At 38.8% G+C, this 19,234-nt stretch overlaps 1 protein-coding gene across 3 annotated transcripts in view; it reads right to left on the reverse strand.

Moving 5' to 3' along the window:
- Positions 1-274: 274 nt before the first annotated feature.
- Positions 275-19,234, reverse strand: part of RGS10 (regulator of G protein signaling 10) — a 44,006-nt gene continuing 25,046 nt past the window's right edge. Inside the window, exons 3-6 of one of the 3 annotated variants that reach the window (XR_016279817.1) lie at positions 18,297-18,383; positions 11,684-11,827; positions 1,996-2,735; positions 275-592 (exon numbers count right to left, since the gene is read on the reverse strand). Coding sequence is in view for 2 of the 3 variants with exons in the window: in XM_089507820.1 (XP_089363946.1) it covers positions 2,589-2,735; positions 11,684-11,827; positions 18,297-18,383 (378 nt within the window). In the remaining variant the exon portion in view is untranslated. Of the gene's footprint in view, positions 2,736-11,683; positions 11,828-18,296; positions 18,384-19,234 lie in introns of all 3 variants that reach the window. The other 2 variants (XM_089507820.1, XM_089507821.1) reach the window with 2 other exon arrangements.

A 19,234-nucleotide genomic window follows, 5' to 3' on the forward strand; every position in this document is an offset into this window, starting at 1 on the left:
TTTCATAATGCAAAGGGATTTTGTGACACCTTTGAGACCAACTGTGTGAAATAAGTTGTAGCACAAGCTTTCATAGACTTGGTCTGCTTCCTAAGATGGATGGAGTGAACTGGTGCCTAGAAAGGACCTTTATAATCAGACTGTATGAAAAGCCATAGAAATACAAAAACTGTGGGTATGATGATAAGTTTTAACTATGGTTACTGAAGGACAAAGACAGGGGGAAAGATGTTGCCTGATCTTGAGCAATGTTTATTTGACATGCCAATATATCTCAGAGTCTGCTGCAGCTTCTTTTTTTCTTTATTCTTAAGCAGAATCTATGCTTGAAATGCTACAAAACTGGTCCAGGAAGGAAGTTTGGTTTGTAAGATCAGAAACACCAAGCCTGGCTGGTGGATCTGTTACAAAGAGATGGCAAACCCATTCATAGTTGTATGGATATTTAGCCAGCAGCTACCCTGGAATCCACGAGAGCTTTCCTGTTGCCAAATTCCAAGTGATGGAAACAAGGTCCAGAATATGTATGATTCATATATAACAGAAAAGCTGCATTAGAAACAGTCATTAAAATGAAGGATTGATTCACCACCTATAAAAAAACCAAAACAGAATCACTGGCTGTTCCTGAGAAGCAACAGCCGAGCATCTCTATACACAAAGATATAGCTATGTTAGCCTGGGAAATTTGTATGCAAAGGAATATTATAGCATCTTTGAGATAAACTGAAAGAAAGACATTGGTAGCATGAGCTTTTGTAGACTTCAGCCTACTTCCTCAAATGTATGTTTCTGAAGAAATTGGTTGAAGTCTACGAAAGCTCATGCTACCAACTTCTTTCTCAAAGGTGCTAAAAGTCTCAAAAGAGCTACAAGATCCTTTTGCATCTCTGTACACAGCTCGACTTCCCATGCTGCTACAAAGTACCAGAAGTTATTTATCATGAGTACAACTCTGCAACGGCTTAGATTCTTGTGGCAATCTGATGAAAGTGCTTCTCTTTTTCGTATATCTGTATGCATGGGCTGTCAATTACACTCATGGCTGAATGATACTCAGTTGCTAGATACTCTCCTATGGAATTGAGATAAAAACATTAAATCACAAGGAATCATTTGTTCGAAAATATAAACAGCAGTACTTATAATAATATTAAAACTAGAAGGCAATTGAGCTCTCCAGGCTCTGATATTTTGTTTTCTAATTACAAAGCAAACAGGAATCACTAATTTATGTTCTGAGTCACACTCAATTTGAACAAAGTGTATGATGGGAATATCAATTTTGATTTCATTGGTGGAATAGCCTGTTACAACATATGAAAACAATTTTAGCATGAAAGCAGATGAAAATAAAGCCTAACTAGAATATAATCTGAAAGGGGGGGGGGAATCTTGGTAACCAAGAAGAAATTTCTTTAAACGAGCATGGAAAGCTTAGAGCTTGTTCATACTTGCTATTGAACTAGAAACACATATTCACTGGGTGTGCATTAGCTGTACATCTCACCCATCTGGATAAACGGACACATCAGGCTGCAGCTGGAAAATTTCTACATGTATTTGGAATGCAGAGAAAAGAACTGGTTGGAGTTTCATGGCATAGGTTTGCTATAGCAGTAAACCACATTTTAGTTGCTGCTCAGTGAAAAAGTTTACTTTAGCTTGCAAAGCAGGGACAAGCAACAATGGCCTTTTAGATGTTTTTGGACTGTAACTCCCATCAGTCATAGCCAACATAGCCAATGGTGACAGATTATGGGAAGTAAAATTGAATAGCTCCTAGAAAGCCACACCTGCCCCTTCCCCAAGCAAAAGAAGCCTATGGTTCCCTAAATAAAAACAATACTAATTTTCAAAGTCACTGGCATGGAAGCTCAATTTCAAAACAAAACACATGGTTAAAAGACCCCTGAAAAATAAGTATGCTGGGGAAATATTTGATATATTTATTATAAAGAAAGGACAAAAGGATTTTGTAATTATTTTGATTACCTATTGAAAACGCGTATTTCTAAAAGTTGAGTTAAATTAATATTTCATTCATGAATTCTTGGCTGAGGTCTCAACATTTCTAGGTAGCAGTGGTGGGGGAGTTCAGCTCTTTTTTAATTCAGCTTTGTCATTCAACTATGGAACATTTCGTGAGAATATAAATTATCTCAGGTAGCTTGAAAAATGTGCATTTGTAGAAAATTTGTGTTTAGGGTTATGAGGGTTTCAAAACAGACATCCTGCCTTTCCTTACATGAAGGAAAATGTGTAACAGTTTTTATGCTACATTCCAATAATTCACTAGGAATGTTTTTTTAAAATATAACAAGATAAAAGCATCCTAGTCTGTTTGTAGATTATTCACAAACTCCTCACTCCTTGTAAGGGTTTAGTATAACCATGTTAGGCAAGGAATTTGGTAGTAGCCATTGTACAAAAACAATTAGTCATTCAGACAAGTTAAACAATGGCCTATCAGAGTTTGTTTTTCAAGATTTAATTACAACTGTGTTAACCTCAAAGACTATTCTTGAGAACTCATTTGCTTTTCATTATACAGTCTCAGTAGGAGCTAATGTTTGTTGTTATTTGGATCACGTGTTGTAAATTCTTGATGCTCTTTTTGGTACACTTTGAGGATCTGGTGAATTTTCTTCCTGTTCTTCTGTCTGCTTTAGTTTAAGAAACATGTCTGACTTTAAAAAGCGGCTGTAGCTGTCATACTTCATGAGGCTGAAAATCTGAATGGAAAAGGGAAACAGTTAATTAAATGAACTCTTCCTCCACAAACACACAGTAATAGCAAGAACATCTTAACAATGGAGAGTGTCCATGATTTCAACTGTTAGAACATAATCCAGCACAGTAACTCAAGTAATAAAGTTGTGTAAAAAATCTATAACTAAGAGGAATACTCCATTACTATGGAAGACCTCTCAGACTCAGCCCAAATAAAATATTATCAGTTCAAGGGCTAAGTGTAATATAAGATGACTGAAGAAAAGCAGTACACTATCATAGCTCCATTTATTTTCCCAGTTGCACCAGTGGGAGCTCACTTGTTCTTGTGGAAGTATGCTATCACTTCTGCAAATGGCTGTGCAACCAGCTGTACAGTTGCCTGTGTAACTGCAGTTAGATGAACAGGTGGAAATTATGTTCAATTCTTCCTCTGCACATAGTCCAGAGCTAGATGTCCATAAGTGCAATGTTAATTAAAGGAGCCCTGGTGGCGCAGTGGTTAAATGCCTGTACTGCAGCCATTCACTCAAAACCACAAGGTTGCGAGTTCAAGACCAGCAAAAAGGGCCCAAGCTCGACTCAGGCTTGCATCCTTCCGAGGACACTAAAATGAGTACCCAGACTGTTGGGGGCAAATTACCTTACTTGCTAATTAGCTTACTTGCTGTTCACCGCTATGATCTTTGGAATAGCGGTATATAAATAAAACAAATTATTATTATTATTATGTTTGCAGATGTTACTGTTCGCTGTTGGATAGCTGCCTATAAATTTCCCAGACAGACCAAATATATTTAAAATCTATTGAGATCATATTTTAAAAATAAATCAATGATGGACTGACATCTTGAATACCTTGTACAATGCTATTCATTCCATCTGTATTTGTTACTGCTTTTATTTCTTCCAGCAACCAGATTCACTCATTATTAAATAAATAGTGAGATAACATTATGACACAACAGTGAGTGATTTTATGTCATTATATTTTATTCCATCACTGTAACATAACTTAGCAAGGGAAAGATATGCCGAAATACAACAAAAATAACTGCTAATTAATCCACAAGACAGATAATGGATGGTTGGGAAATTTACTAGGATACACACACACACACACACACACACACACACACACACACACACACACCACCCTTCCTAAGGACTGTATTATATTAATCCACTAACTAAATTTTGTTTGTTTATTATCCAGTTGCTTTTCCATTACTGGCTCATTCCTTGTTAAAACCACCTTAGCAAACTGTCTTTGTCAATCAGTAAGCAACTGAGAACATTTCTGCAGCTCACTGTTAAGTCCAAATCTATCAGTGAGATACAACATGGGATGTATAAACAAAAACAATCATGAGAAGTAGCTTTGATTCACTGTCTAACCACAAGTAGCCCTGTTGTGTCAATATAAAATTTATTATTGCTTAACTAAACATTTTGGATGTGCCAATTATATTTGTAATATATGCTCTTGTAATGTACTTCTCTTACACTAAATGAGTTGGAGAAAAAAGATCATCAGTTTGCATAGAAGGCATAAACTGTCAAAATGTGTGCAAGAAATTTTGGATTCAAGGAGATAAATAAATATCATGTTTGTTGTTGCATGTCTTCCAGTTATTTCTAACTCATGGAGAACCTAAGGCATACCTATTATGGGTTTTTCTTGGCAAGTTTCTTCAGATGGGGTTTCCCATTGCCATCCTCTGAGATTGAGCAAGTGCGACTTGCCCAAGGTCACCAAGTGGGTTTAAACTGGGATTCTAACCCTGGTCTCCAGAGTCCTAATCCAAAGCTCAAACCAGTACCTCATGCCGGCTCTTTCACTGCTACGCTGAGTCTTAAATGCTACGTACATGAGTAAAATAAATAGATTTTTATCTAGGAATTGTATATGGCCATTGGAATCTTATATGACCTATTACATTATGTAACTTTACATATAGCTAGCTACACAACAAAGATAAGAAACCACTTTACTAAACTGCAAAGATGCATAATAGGACAGCAGCAAGAGTGCCTGGTGTGTACTGGTGCCCACTGTGCATTGGGACCATTGTGATGTGCACTGGAAACCAAGGCACATTATTCCCACTGTTTATCAGGCACCAATGGACATCGGGGACTTTGCTGTTTCTGCTACATAGCAACAAAACAGCAGCGCTCTCTTGAATATGGATGCTACAGAACTGTGCAGTTCTAATTCCTGCATACACGTAAGTCCATAAAGACATAAGTCCCCAGCAGGATTCTGGCCATTCTTTCTAAACATGCTGATTTGTTTGCATACCCCCAAGACTCCTAGATATTCCCTCAGAACATTATACACATTACAAGTATTTCAACAGTAAAGAACACAGAACAAAAACTTCAATTCTGACAAGAAAAGAATAATAACTTTTTTGCTGGATTGCAATGTTAATGATGTCAAAGAGATCTTGTAGCACTTTTGAGACTAACTGAAAGAAAGAACTTTGTAGCATGAGCTTTCATAGACTTCAGCCTACTTCCTCCGATGCATTGGGAGAAAGTAGGCTGCAGTCTACAAAAACTCATGCTATCAAGTTAGTCTCAAAAGTGCTACAAGATCCCTTTACATACTGATTTTCTAGACTAACATGGCTATGCCTTTGAATTCTACTACAGTGGTCAAAGTCAGTGAAATACTAAGAGCTGCTTTATATTCTCAAGTGAAGGAGGATAACAAATCTCACGTGCAGAAAACTGAAACAGTAGTTTCTGAGGTCTATTTCTAAAATATATCATATGTCCAGTGTAACAGGAAGCTTTAGTTTGAGGGTTTTAAACATCTGTTTTCCTTTTCTCTCTGCATCTGCAGGAACTCAACACAGCTATGTTGCAACAACTTTTATATTAACATGCATCATTGTGTGACAGCTACAACATCATGTTTACTGGATAAGGAACCTGTGAATTTTCAAACCAGCAATGTGTTTTCCAAGCTTTGAGTAACTTTAAACAAAAGCAAATGTTTCTGACCTGCAACATGCAGGCTGTCAAACAATGGTATGTTAAGGAATTAGTCTATTACATCACATTTCATCAATATAATAGTTTTTTGTATAAAATGTGTTTCAGAAACTTTAATCATCACACCAAGAAAATGTGTTAAGATCCTAATGTTTTCACGAGAGAGATATGTATTTAGCAAAGCCACATAGCAGTCATTTGGTGACTGCAGATGTGAAATAATGTTTTTGAACACTCCTGTAATGCAATGAGTTTTCTATACATTAAAAAAGAAAAAACATGGTGCAATGGGAAGCAGGATGAATGTTGAGCCCTTAGATTTCTCCCAATCAGATAAACAGTATGGGCCTCACCTGCACTACAGAAATAATACAGATTTCACATTTTAACTGTTATGGCTCAATGCTAGGGAATCCTGGGATTTGTAGTCTTTTGTAGCAGCAGAGCATTCTAGCAGAGAAAGCTAAATATCTCATAAAACTACAATCCCAGAATGTTATTCATAACTAACAGTATGTATAGGTAAAATGAAACAACTAGGTCAGGTAAGCCTTGCATAAATAAAGAGATGCCTTTTGAACTTTTGATAGACAATTTGAATGCTTCTTCTAAAATATATCCAGGAATGGCTCTTTATTTCACCAGCCTCTGCTTTCCTTATGATTTCCATTTTAGTGGCCAGACTTGTAGATCTATGCTTTTTTAATTTGTTGGAGTAGCTAGTAAACAAGGCTTATATGTTCTTCTCTTTTCCCTCTTGTTTGCTCAGTGAGGAATTCTGGGGTCAGCTGGATTTACCTTGCCTGCTGTTGGGCGCGCACACAGGTACACAAAGCTAAGCAGGATCAGCTACAGTAGAATCCCATTCTTTCCCAGCTCAAGCTTTATTACATTGTTTACTGCACAATGGTGCTGCAATCCAACACTGAAGTGTGTGTCACCAGCACTCCTTCAACATCTTCCCAATGCCAGTGCTGCTAAAAACTTTCCAGCTAGACAAAGGGCAAAGAGGAAAATGGGGGTTGGGCAGGCTTACAAAGATTTCATAAAAAGGACTTTTTTTGTCAGAGGCTTTGTTAACTGGGGTATGCCTGCGCAGAGGAAGAGTGGCAGGACAGGTAAAATATATACTTTTATCTGTCCTGCTTTAATTATGGGGAAGAACAGTATGGTGGCGCAGTATGGAGCCCTGGTGGCGCAGTGGTTAAATGCCTGTACTGCAGCCATTCACTCGAAACCACAAGGTTGCGAGTTCAAGACCAGCAAAAGGGCCCAAGCTTGACTCAGGCTTGCATCCTTCCGAGGTCGCTAGAATGAGTACCCAGATTGTTGGGGGCAAATTAGCTTACTTGCTAATTAGCTTACTTGCTGTTCACCGCTATGATCTTTGGAATAGCGGTATATAAATAAAACAAATAAAAAACAAATTAAGAACAGGCCTTCATTTTTAAAAGTTGAAAAGTTTTCTCTAGATCAAACCAAGGACAGGGAGAATATAATGATATTTAATTCAGAAAAAAATCTGAAAAGCAATCATATATATTAATTGAATTACCTCAAGGGTTGTCACAGAGAGGGGGGTGGTCTGTTCTCTGATGATTGGTCATGATAGGACCAAGTCTAATGGTCTGAAGTTACAGGAGAGTAGATTCTGACTGAAAATTAGAAGGAACATCTTAACAATGAGAGCAGTTTGGCAGTGGAACCAATTCCCTGGAGAGGTGGTGGGTCATTACCTGTTTTAGTTAGAGATCCTGCATTGAGCAGGAGGTTGAGCTAGGTGGCCCTTGAGGCCCCCTTCCAACTCTATGATTCTGACTCTGACTTTAAGTGGTGAAAGATTCTCTAGTCATAAGAAAAGCTCTTTAAAAGGCATGTGATTTTTGCCTTGAGTTTTTTTTTTTTAAAAAAAAAAATACTGCTTGGAAAAGAGCTAATGATAGAACAGCAAGTCCTTAACTGCCCTTCTGGCCTGAGGATGTAATACATTAAGGAGCAATGAGTAATATTTGTCTCTATATACCGTAATAATACAACTTCTGTCCTTTCCCTTACTGTTATAAACACTTTACTAAATTCCATGTGGTTTAGATTGGTTACTGGCTTTGCATAAATATTTTATAAAAGAAATTTGATTGTGGTTCCCTTTAAAGAGAAAAGGAGACAAGAGAGAGAGAGAATGTGAAGGGTTAAAAATTAATTAAACTAAAAGGGAACCAGAATTCAATTTCTTAAAAATATTAAATCTTAAAAGACTTGCTTCCATGTCTTTTCCCACTCCTCTAGATACAGTAGGGATACATTTGGCAGGACTGGGTGCTGAATTTTTGTGGCTCCCACAGGCTGCACAGAGCCCCAAAATTCCATGTTAAGAGAAAGGCGGGATATAAATAAAATAAATAAAATTACCCCCAAAATGTTAAAGCAAAATGAAGAACTGGAGGTGACTGGACATGCACCTCTAGTTTTGTTCTGTGGGGAGGGCTGGACGCAATAGGTTTAGGGGGATTCTGAACTGCTAAAAACCAAAACAAATGTTTTGCAGATATTTTTCAGCAGTGGCATTCAGGGTTGCAGCTCAAAAAAAAAAAAAAGATCCTAGCCACTTGCACACTGCTGGTCTAGTCTGTTTATTGCCAAGATGTTGCTGACTTGAGGTATTAATCCTACATGTAGATTGTTAGTTTAGTACACATTCTTATTATTAAAATACTATTTACTATACTAAATACTATTTACTATTAAAATATTTTTAGATTGTCCAAGATCCAATTAAACTGACCAATTTCCAACTACAAATTCTGATTCTGCAAGATATGCTTCTAAGATTGAAGTTCCATGTTACACTTGCACGCTAGTAAGCATCATTAAAACCCAGCTGAAGTAACTTCTGAGTAAATGTGCATAGCAGTAGACTTAAAAGTACATAGCACATTCTGTCAGGAGCTGATTTGACATTCAAAACATCTGGTATGTACCAGTTTGGGGAAGTCTAGGAAGCATTGCTACAAAGAACAGCTGTATTTCCTAAACTTGGTCTTCTAATTTTAAAGTGTTAGCCTGACTCAGGAACCTACCAAAGAAAGAAATACAACACTGCCCTGCACAATTATTTTCATCATTTACACTTTGATATGTTATTATTTGTTTTGATACTGAACTTCTCAAAGTTCAGGTTAAGAGTTTATTATATAGGAAGTATTTTGCTCAAATCTAAACTGAGAGGTGGAGCAAAGTGTGCAACATATCTTCCCTTTTTGTTGTTTTTATTCTGGAAGGTGTGATAGCTCCGATTAGCAAAATATGAGATAACTGACACTATTACCCACCCACAATTTCAGAGGGACAGATCAGCGCCTGAGAAATCTGAATGTCTAGAATTGGGATGATATGTGCAAACCAATTTCAGCCCCTTCCTGATTCCCATGTTATTGTTACATTCACTTGAGTCAGACAGAAGGGAAGTGAAATTCACCAGAATAGGGGAAACAGTCTTCATGATCTTGGTGATTTATGGATTGCTTGAAATCTAGTTTTCTAAATGGAGTTGATAATTGCTTACATGGAATTCTTTACCATTTGCCATTTGCACATAAGGCAATCTACACAGATTGACTGTCATGTAGTTAGTGCAGTAAAACAAAAGAGAACCAAACACAGTGTGACTGAAAGCACATTCGTGGCTGATGAGAAACATTTTGAGTGCATAATCCATATCTATACAGGATTATGTTAAATGAGATTTACTTCTAGGTAAATGTATATATCAGAATAAGTGTGGTGTAGTGTGGTGGATGAGTGCTGAACTAGGACATTGGGAGATCAGGGTTGGCAAAGATTATGACATTATTCAGGCTTTTGGGACTGCATGTCTGTATAATCTCACAGGTTTAAATTAGTTCCCAAATGGTGAAAAGGCACAATTTGTAAGTAGCATGTGAGATAAGAGAAACATTATAATTCTTGAGTTGGAAGGATTTTAGTGACTTTCACACCTCACAAAACTTACTGTAAGTCAAAGTGCAGCTTGTCAGATAAATTAACATATTTGTGAGATGTGTGGTTTAATTTGAGAAAATAAAAAATACACTAAATCATCCATACATCGTAAAAATGCAAATTGAAAATAATATCAGTGGGGAAAATATGTACCAAAATGTGTAATTTAAGAAAAGTACATATATAATTACCTGTCATATGGGAAACACATATGGAAAATGTGAACAAATTTCCACACAGGAAGCAAAAGCAAAGTCTTCCAGCATTATACAAAGAGAGATGGAAATACAGAGGTGGAATATGAAGAAATTCAACAAAATCTAGATTAAGCATGTTGGTGGTGCAGTGGTTTTCGTGTTGGATTAGAACCAGGACTTAAAATCCAAATCAGACATGGAAACCCACTGAGTTGTCTTAGGCAAGTCATACCCACTCAGCCTAGGAGGAATGCCATCCATATAAGCTCAAGTCAGCGGATGGCAAGCCCACCTAAGGCACAGGTGGACTCTATTCAGTTCAAAGACTAAATAATTCTGACTAAACATGCTTCAGCAAGGACTATGAATCTTACTCAAGAAAATGAAAGCATGTATAGTAGAGCTCTGATATTGCATTATACCAGAAAATCATGCTTCCTAGCTTGGCACCTGCAGATTCAAACTGAAAGTACAACAATACTACCACAGAGGCACACATGCATAATGTGGCAAGCCCAGCAATCCATAGGCATGCTGCTTAATAACTAAATAAACCAGACAGACACACACACTCCACAGTTTATTTTCAGTTGTTGTTGTTGTTTTTCCTTTTGGGAGGGAACAAATCAGAGAATATAAGCTGCCCACTACCAGATGGCATGGTAAATGAACTGTGGAGAGAAGTTCTATGGTCTGTCTAGCCTTTTCCATTGCATGTGACAGAGAATGAGAACTATGCACCAGCATGCTGCTCCTTCATGACAAGCCACAGTTTTCATAGAACCATGTTGTAGGAACACATCCAATAGGAAAGATCATGAGGATGTTTGGGGTGAAAATCATGTCAAGCGCCCTTTACTGTTTCATAGATATGAATGTAGAAACATCCTTGAGACCACTGTCTTTGGTGGAGTTTCTTTTAAAGGATACAGATCATTAATCAACATAAACTGGCACATAAACCAGTATATTTAATTTTATGTAGACAAAATATTCAACCTGCTGAAGATGGTGAAAATAAAGTGTGTGGTAAAGCTATATATAAATATTTAACAAACAACAGAGAGTACATTGATGCTTTTCTGGTTAGTTCTAAATCATACTCTTTCAGGGAGTTTTTTGATTAATTCTCTACGATTACAATTCTGTTAACAGTTTTTTGACAAATGTTATAAAATATGATCCTTCTATAAGAGATTTTGTTCCCCCTACATTTAAGTTGTGTTTGTAATTACTTAACACTTTTCATATAAATTCTATAAACTGGCCTGTTACAGACAGCCAAAATAAAGCTGCTTCGAGTCACTTTGGAGGTATGGTATTTCAATGATACATGCGTCCTAAGAGTCCAAAGGCCGCACCAAAGCCACGCTCTGGTCCTAAGGACTGGAGTGCAGCTTTAGTGAAGCTTCCAGACTCTTAGGACTCATGCATCATTGAAATATCATACCTCCAAAGTGACTCGAAGCAGCTTTATTTTGGCTGTCTGTAACAGGCCACAGTTATTTTTAGGAGATAGCTTCTTCCCTCACATCTATGACAAGCCCATTTACATTAGCTCTTTCAGAAACAGCCATGCTGTTTTCACAGATCTGGCTTCAAGATTTGCAGGAAGGCAGGAAAGCAACACACCACACTGCTCCCTCCTCAGCTATAGGCCTTACATGGTGTAAAAATGCAGCTTGTCGTTTGGTCAGGTTGGAGCTATTTACCTTTTCAAGATTGTTGAGAAACGTTTAGCACTGTACCTGATCTTGAAGTTTCTGAAACATTAGTTGGTGAGGTTCTTCCAGTATTGACTCATCCAGACGGGACTGCCCTTCAACATTGACTTGAGAAGAAGCTTTACTTGACAAGAATGTTGTGTAAATTTCATTCGCTTTTGCTTTCATCTGCGAAGGGAAATACACATTTACTAAGCAAGCTTTTTTTCTTATTGTATAGACCTACAGGCTGGGATCTTAAGATGCTCTGGCTTATTCTGTTTAAGCACAGGGCAACTGGTTGTCATCAATATCATCCTTTCCTGCTGTTTGTACCCCACATCACATATCACCTTGTTCTGGAAGGTCCCACAAGTCCTGAGAAACAATCATGGAAAGGTGCAGTTGAAGTGGGCTACAGAGGGAGAAAGGAAAGCCTCACTCCATGGACAAAACTCTGTTATGTAAGTGGAATGGATGCCAGGATTGAAACACATCTGTGGATTCAGAAAGGTCTTTTTACATATCCTATCTTAACTGTATTTTTCAGTGGTTATCTCATTGACTACAAGTTAGTTGCAGATAAGGCTCCCAGTAACAGTACAGCAACTACAACACATAGCATATGCACAGAAAGTTTGCCTTCGTAAGTTAAAAGTACCATGTGGAGCAGCAGAGTCAAAGGCATGCACTCTTGCTTATGGCAAACCTAACTAGACTTCAAGCATCCTAACAGATACTCATCTATTTCCATCTTATTCAAAACAAGCAAAAGTATACTTTTTCTACCAGATTTTTCCCATTTGCAGATAAGATGCTTCTAACAATATTCAGTTTACATGTCCTACATCTTCATTTTGTTAACTTTTGCTTCCATCCACCACCTACCAACACCCTCATTTTTTCCCTTAGTATTGTTGAGAAACTGTTCTTTTTTCTTGTATCTGAGAGCTATACGGGTTAGAAAAAACTTATTCATATTTAGCTTACCTTAACTTTTTATCAGTCTTACATTAAATATAGCTTCTTGGACTTCTCAGACCTTTGCTATACAATATCATAAAATTAAAATAATTCTCAACTACCTTCATGTCTGATGAAAGCTGAATATAATAAAACCATTTTAAAGTATAATACAGCAAAATATAAACTAAGGGGTCAAGCAGATGGGCAGGAAAGGGCAGCCCAAAGCTGCTTCTTCCAAGAGTGGGCAGAAAGTCCACTGACCATACCACCTGCTGCCAAGGTAGCCCACATGCACATGCCACGACCACACGGCACAGCCTTAAGCCATGCTGCTGAGGGTGTTTTTAAAAAAACGTTTGCCCCCCCCCACCCCGTCCATGCGCACCATCGTAGGAATACAATGCCAGTGACTGCCTCCTGCCTACATGCCATCTCATTGGATGATCACCCCCTTTGAACATGCACACAGTCGCACCTTTGACCCTCCACTGGGCAGCAGAGCAAGGGTGTGCCCAGTAAAACACTGGCAATGTACAATCCTGCCACCCCATGTGTCCCTTCACCCCCCTTCACCCCATGCCCCATCTTGGACTGTCTGGTTTGTGTATGTTATACTTATAGCCACTGGAGATGTCACATTTTTCCTTTTTTCCATTGCCTCCCCAACCACCAGCTCCATTCTTTTTTAAACGTGCACCTGCACCAGTGCATTTATAAACTGCTTTAGGGTTAGGGTCAGGATGGGGTGCTCCTTTGGGACCAGTCTAGTATTAGGGTGTTTATATGCAGGGTTGAAGGTTTTGTGGAAGGAGCAGTATCCTTCAGCTTCTTTTTAGTACAGCTCCCCACCCCTTAGCGTGGCCACAGCGCAGTTTCCAACCGCTCTGGGAGTGTGCATCATCTAAATGCCATGCCTGCAAAGCGGCCTGACACTGTTTCCTTTGGCCCATCTGTTTAAGGCCTAAGTCCCACTGAGAGAAGAAGACCTACATTTTATTCCATTCTTTTCAATTTCACTTAGTAACAACTAATGTTTGCTGTACTATTCTGAGTAACTAAATTGATTCATATTATATTAAATGAAGAAAAGTGGATATAGTAATTTAAGCCTAACAGTATAATATATATGAAATAGAAATGAAGAGTAAATTTACATTCTTAGATATGGACAAATACTGTGACAACTTTATAATGTTTCATTAGGTTGAACAAGAGTGGGAATCAAATGTCCCTCAAGACACCGGGCTACAAGTCTCAGTAGCATTAGCTAGCATAGCCAATAGTGAGGAATGCTGGGAGTTTCAGCATGAGAGCCAGCATGGCCTGGTGGTTTGAGTGTTAGACTATGACTGTGGAGACCAGAATTTGATTCCCAGCTTGGCCATGTAAACCCACTGTGTGATCTTGGGCAAGTCCCATGCTCCCGGCCTCATGGGAAGGCAATGACAAGCCTTCTCTGAAAAATCTTGCCAAGAAAACTCCATGATAGATTCATCTTACGGCTGTGATATGTCAGGAATGATTTGAAGGCACACCAAGTATCTGAAGTATCATCAACAACAAGTATCTGAAGGGCCACATGATCTCCAACCTTGAATTAGATAGACTACAATCATAAACACATAAAATCCCTGGCACCACTGAATACAATGCAATTTAGGACTTTATCACATGGGGAAAAGTGACAGGAGCATAATGAGATGGTCCTGTCACTATCGTCTAGTGTGCTAAGATTATCAGACAATGTCATGTGACATTGCCATAATCCTGTCATTATCGGGTGAATAAAGAGGAACTCTAGCGCCATTTTTCATTTACTGGAAAGTCCCATGAATGAAAAATGGCACTAGAGTTCCTCTTTATTCACCTGATAATGATGGATTATGGTGATGTCATGCGATGTCATCTGATAATCTTAGCACACTAATGCAATAGTGACAGAAGCATTCTGCTATGCTCCTGTCACTTTTCCCCATGTGATAAAGTCATTACTTTTGAGTAAACATCTACAGAATGGTAGTATAAGCACATCTGAAAAAAGAATCAGCCAGATACAGAGGATTTCATGTTAAATATAGCAACTTTTCCACTACTTGCTTGCTATATATATATATATATATATATATATTACTCATTTTAAAAAACTGATACTTTTTGATAGAACAAACAGATCAGACTGAAAGGAGATCCTGATGAACTACAAGATGCAAGGCAAGTTACATCATTCACTAATATCCTCTTTATACTTATTGATACCAGTGAAAAAGCCTCAGAAATGAGCAGCAAAAGAATGACGTTGGCGGGATACAGACCGCCGCTTTGCGATGGTCTCCCGCCGGCGCCATTTGTTCCGTGCAGGAGCTGCAGCAGCCAAACTGCGCGGCTCCCGCACGGAGCAAAAAAGAAGCTCCATTTCGGAGCTTCTTTCTGCGGCGCACTGATGACGTCGCGAAGCGCCAAGGGCGCATTTGTGACGTCATTAGCGCCGCGACACGTCTGGATGCTAAGCGTCCAGTACGTAAAGATGGCGGCGCCCATGTGGAAAGGGTGCCACCATCTTGTACGTATTCTATACGTACTAGGGTTAGGGGGGTGCGGAAGCACCGCCCCTTCCTAACCCTAGTACGTATAGAATACGTACTATATGGCGGTTTGTATCCCGCCAGACTTAGCCAACTCTGGGAATAGTTATACTGCTATTCTGAATTTCAGCACAATTTCTTGATAGTGACAAAAGCAAGTAGAAACAATCACATGTAAAGTTTTTGTGGGCTTTTTGGGCTATGTGGCCATATTCTAGAAGAGTTTATTTCCGAGGTTTCGCCAGCATCTGTGGCTGGCATCTTCAGAGAATGTTGGCATAGAAGAGAACTGGATACACACACACACACTGTGTGACCCTGGGTCTGGAGGAATCACATGTAAAGCTCTCACAGTATATGTTAATGTAGGAAAAAGAGTAAGTTGTGATATGGCTAACCATATTTTTAGCATCCCTTTTGGGAAATGTGCATGTCAAATGCTTCTTTGCAGAATTAATCATGTATTACAAGACAGAGACTGAATCCTCACTGGGACAGGATAATTACAGTCAAATTACAACTTGGTTAACTTTCACATCTCCTTTTGGTATATAGCCACCAGAGTCAGCACTTTGCTCTCAACCTGAGCAAGCAGATTTGCTTCCATGTTATTTTCACACTCCATCAAGCTATTTCTTTTAGCACCCTTATCGTGTTTATTCCCAGTTCCTGTCTCACACACAGATGTAAGTAGGGTGACTATGGCCTGTTACAGACTGGCTCTTGAGGCACCCCCGTCACGTGCTAGGGGTTGGTCGGGAACATAGCGTCCACACCGGCCTCACCCCTAGCAGCACGTGATGGGGGCGTAATAATGGCGGCACCCTATACACACAGGCACCGCCATTATTACATTCTGGACGCATAGCATCCGCACATCGCGCAGCGCTTATGACGTTGCGAGTGCGCCATTGGCGCCTCGCGGCATCATAACCGCGCTGTGGGAAGAAGCGCCATTTTGGGGCTTCTTTTTTGCTCCAGCTGCAGCTCCCGCACAGAGCAACCAGCAGCGCCGGCAGACCGCCGCTTTTAGGCGGTCTGTAATGCGCCTGTTGTACCAGTTGTAGTCCGAAGTAATCATTAGTAAAGGGTAATTGCTCTGTCACCAGTCAAACTAGTGTATTACTTTCATTGTGTTTTCTTACAGACGTTTTTATATAAACAATGTAGGAACTATTTCTTATAACTATATTGCAAGAAAAGTCTTTATCATTTTTTCCAGACAACCAGTTAATAGGGTAACAAATTCTCGCTTCACAAAAATGATACACTTATTTGCCAACCAAAATATGTAAAATACATCATGCAGGCTTTCAAAGCTCCACTTACTTCTTCATAAGGCAAAAGATGTTAAAAATCCACAGCTATTTCTCATTTACAGCAGGGAATCCAGATGTTTTTCCTTGAGGCAATGTTTCCAAAGCAATGATATAACTTTTTAAATCCCTTTTTAAAACCTTTGAAATATTTTTAAAACAATAAACAATAACATAATGTAATTTGTACTTGTTAAGTCTTATTTCATTGTTTATAAGGATTATGTGTGATGCTGTCTAGACAGAACAGACTCTTTAAAATTCAGTTCATAAGAAGACTTTGGAGATAACAAACAAGAATTAATAGGAATGATGTATAGGAATCTTTGAGTTAACTGTATTTCTGTAAGTAGAAATAAAAAGGTTGTGACCGTCTCACATTTACCATATTTTGTGTAAAAAAATAAAAACTATGTCATATTGGACCAAGAAAAGGCATCTGGTTTTGATTGCACTGTATTCAACGCTTATCAGATAAGTTAAAAATTTTCTGGCTAAAGCAATGTACCATAATTTTTATTCCATATTTCCTAGCTCAGATTAGCTCAGAACTTTTCTATTACAAATCTTGCACCTACTAGCCAACAGCATAGAGACAGCTCTTTTATGTTGTCCCTTAAATAAGTTTAACAATGCAACTTTTCGTTCCTTTATTAGATTTTTATCTTGCAATCCTATTTATGTCTTCTAAAGTCTCATCCCAGGAAATGAGCACCAACATACCTCATACACCCATGGACACAGAGGTGGGAATCTAACCCAAAAAACATATAGGCCACCACAGATTATAGGACCATTACTATTACTATTCTATAATTCAGGCTAGTACTATGCACCAGAAGCACTAAGCAGGAAAACCAGAATTATATGTAACTCATCCACAGACTAAGTCACAAAATATGTAACATGAATATGTATAACATATTATAAGGGAACTAAGGAGCCAGTATGGTGTAGTGGTCTGAGCACTATGATTCTGGAGACCAGGGTTCAAATCCTAGCTCAGCCATAAGAAAAAAATATCCATTTGCTGAATGGTATACACCATCTGTCAAGAAACTTTCTTGCTACCCTAATACAGAGAGACAGCACTGTGTAGTGGTTTGAGTATTGGGCTATGACTCTAGAGAGCAGGGTTCTATTACCCACTTGACTGTCAAAACCCACTTGGGTGAGACACACATTCTCAGCCCCAGAAAGCCCTGTGATAGGTTCCCCTTAGATTTACCATGTGTCAGAAACAACTGGAAGGCACACAACAACAACAACCTAAATACAAATAAAAGGTTAATTCTGAGGAGGTCATTATCGGAAATAACTAGGTAGGCTACCCTGTCCCCTGTCCCCAGTTCCACCATTGTATGGATATAGAATAGAACAAGGAAACAAGTCCAGCAGCCTTCCATACCCTGGTATCAAGATGTAGGCTACATCTTCCATAACTCCCAACCACTATGGACATCATGAGCCAGCATGGTATAGTGGGTTCAGTGCTGGACTAAGACACTCAGAAACCAGGGTTCCAATCTCTTCTCACCCAGAGAAACCTGTTGGGTGAACTTGGGCAAGTCACATTCTCTTAGCCTTGGAGGAAGGCAATGGCAAAATTCCTCTGATTAATAAATCATGCCAAGAAAACCCTATGATAGTCAACTTGAAGGCACACAACCACAACAATGGACATCTTGCTGGATGATGATGATGGTGGTGGTGGTGGTGGGAGTTATAGTACAAAAGATTTATAGGGCATGAGGAAATGTGAGATCTTTTCAGACTGAATTTGAAAAAAATTACCTGTTTCTTATCATGTATCTTCTTAAATTCTTCACATGCTAGCCAAAACAAAACATTTTCTTCACTAAATTCTCTCTTTAAAAACTCCTGAAGGAAAAAAAAGAGAACTGTTAGGGGTATTTATAAATGTCACCTAGTCAAATGTTAGCAATCTCATCCAGGATGGCCAGTGTGTTTTGGCGTCAACAGGTTGTCTTTTGTCAACATGCCTATCCAGACAGTTACGTAACTCACATCCAGCCATTCTGAGGTCAATGAAATCTATACTTGATCCCAGAACTCAGTAATAGCAACTAAAAATTGAAACAGAGAATGGTGAGGCTAATGGTGAGATGTATAGGAGAGTAAGTGGAAGGAATGGAGGTAGGATGAAGATGATTTTTTTTTAAAAAGGAGATGAAACTATAAGATACTTCAGACAAGGGGGGGGGACTGTGGTGAAGCAAACCAGCCAGCCGAGATCTGCTAGGAACAACCAATCAAATCCAACACAAAGTCAGGCTTGACTGATCAGTTTCCACATAAAAATAGCAACACATTTATAATTATAACTTAGGGCAATAGAACATATGATGAAAATGCTATGTTGGTGCAGAAAACAATGGATCAATAGGAACAGAAAAATTGGGCCCTTTTCACATTACACAGTTATAGATAGCACTATGACTCTGCTTTAGCTGCCATGTTTCTATCCTAAAGAATCCTAGGGCTTGTAGTTTGGGGAAGATGCCTTCCTTAAATTGCAAACTCCAGGAGGATCCCACAGAATGTTGCCATGACAGTAAGAGGAAACATAGCACTATAAAGTCATAGTGTGAAATGTCTCCGGTGAATCCATTCTGGATTTTGTCATCCTCCCACATCTGCTCTGAACTAAATGGTAGGCAGTTCTGCAGTGGCAGAGAGACTGTTCAATTTAGAGCAGCTGTAGTGAGAGC

The sequence above is a fragment of the Sceloporus occidentalis genome, unplaced genomic scaffold (assembly GCF_023333645.1).
Source record: "Sceloporus occidentalis isolate IW3139 unplaced genomic scaffold, rSceOcc1.0.p SCAF_2, whole genome shotgun sequence".
Classification (NCBI taxonomy): Eukaryota; Metazoa; Chordata; class Lepidosauria; order Squamata; family Phrynosomatidae; genus Sceloporus; species Sceloporus occidentalis.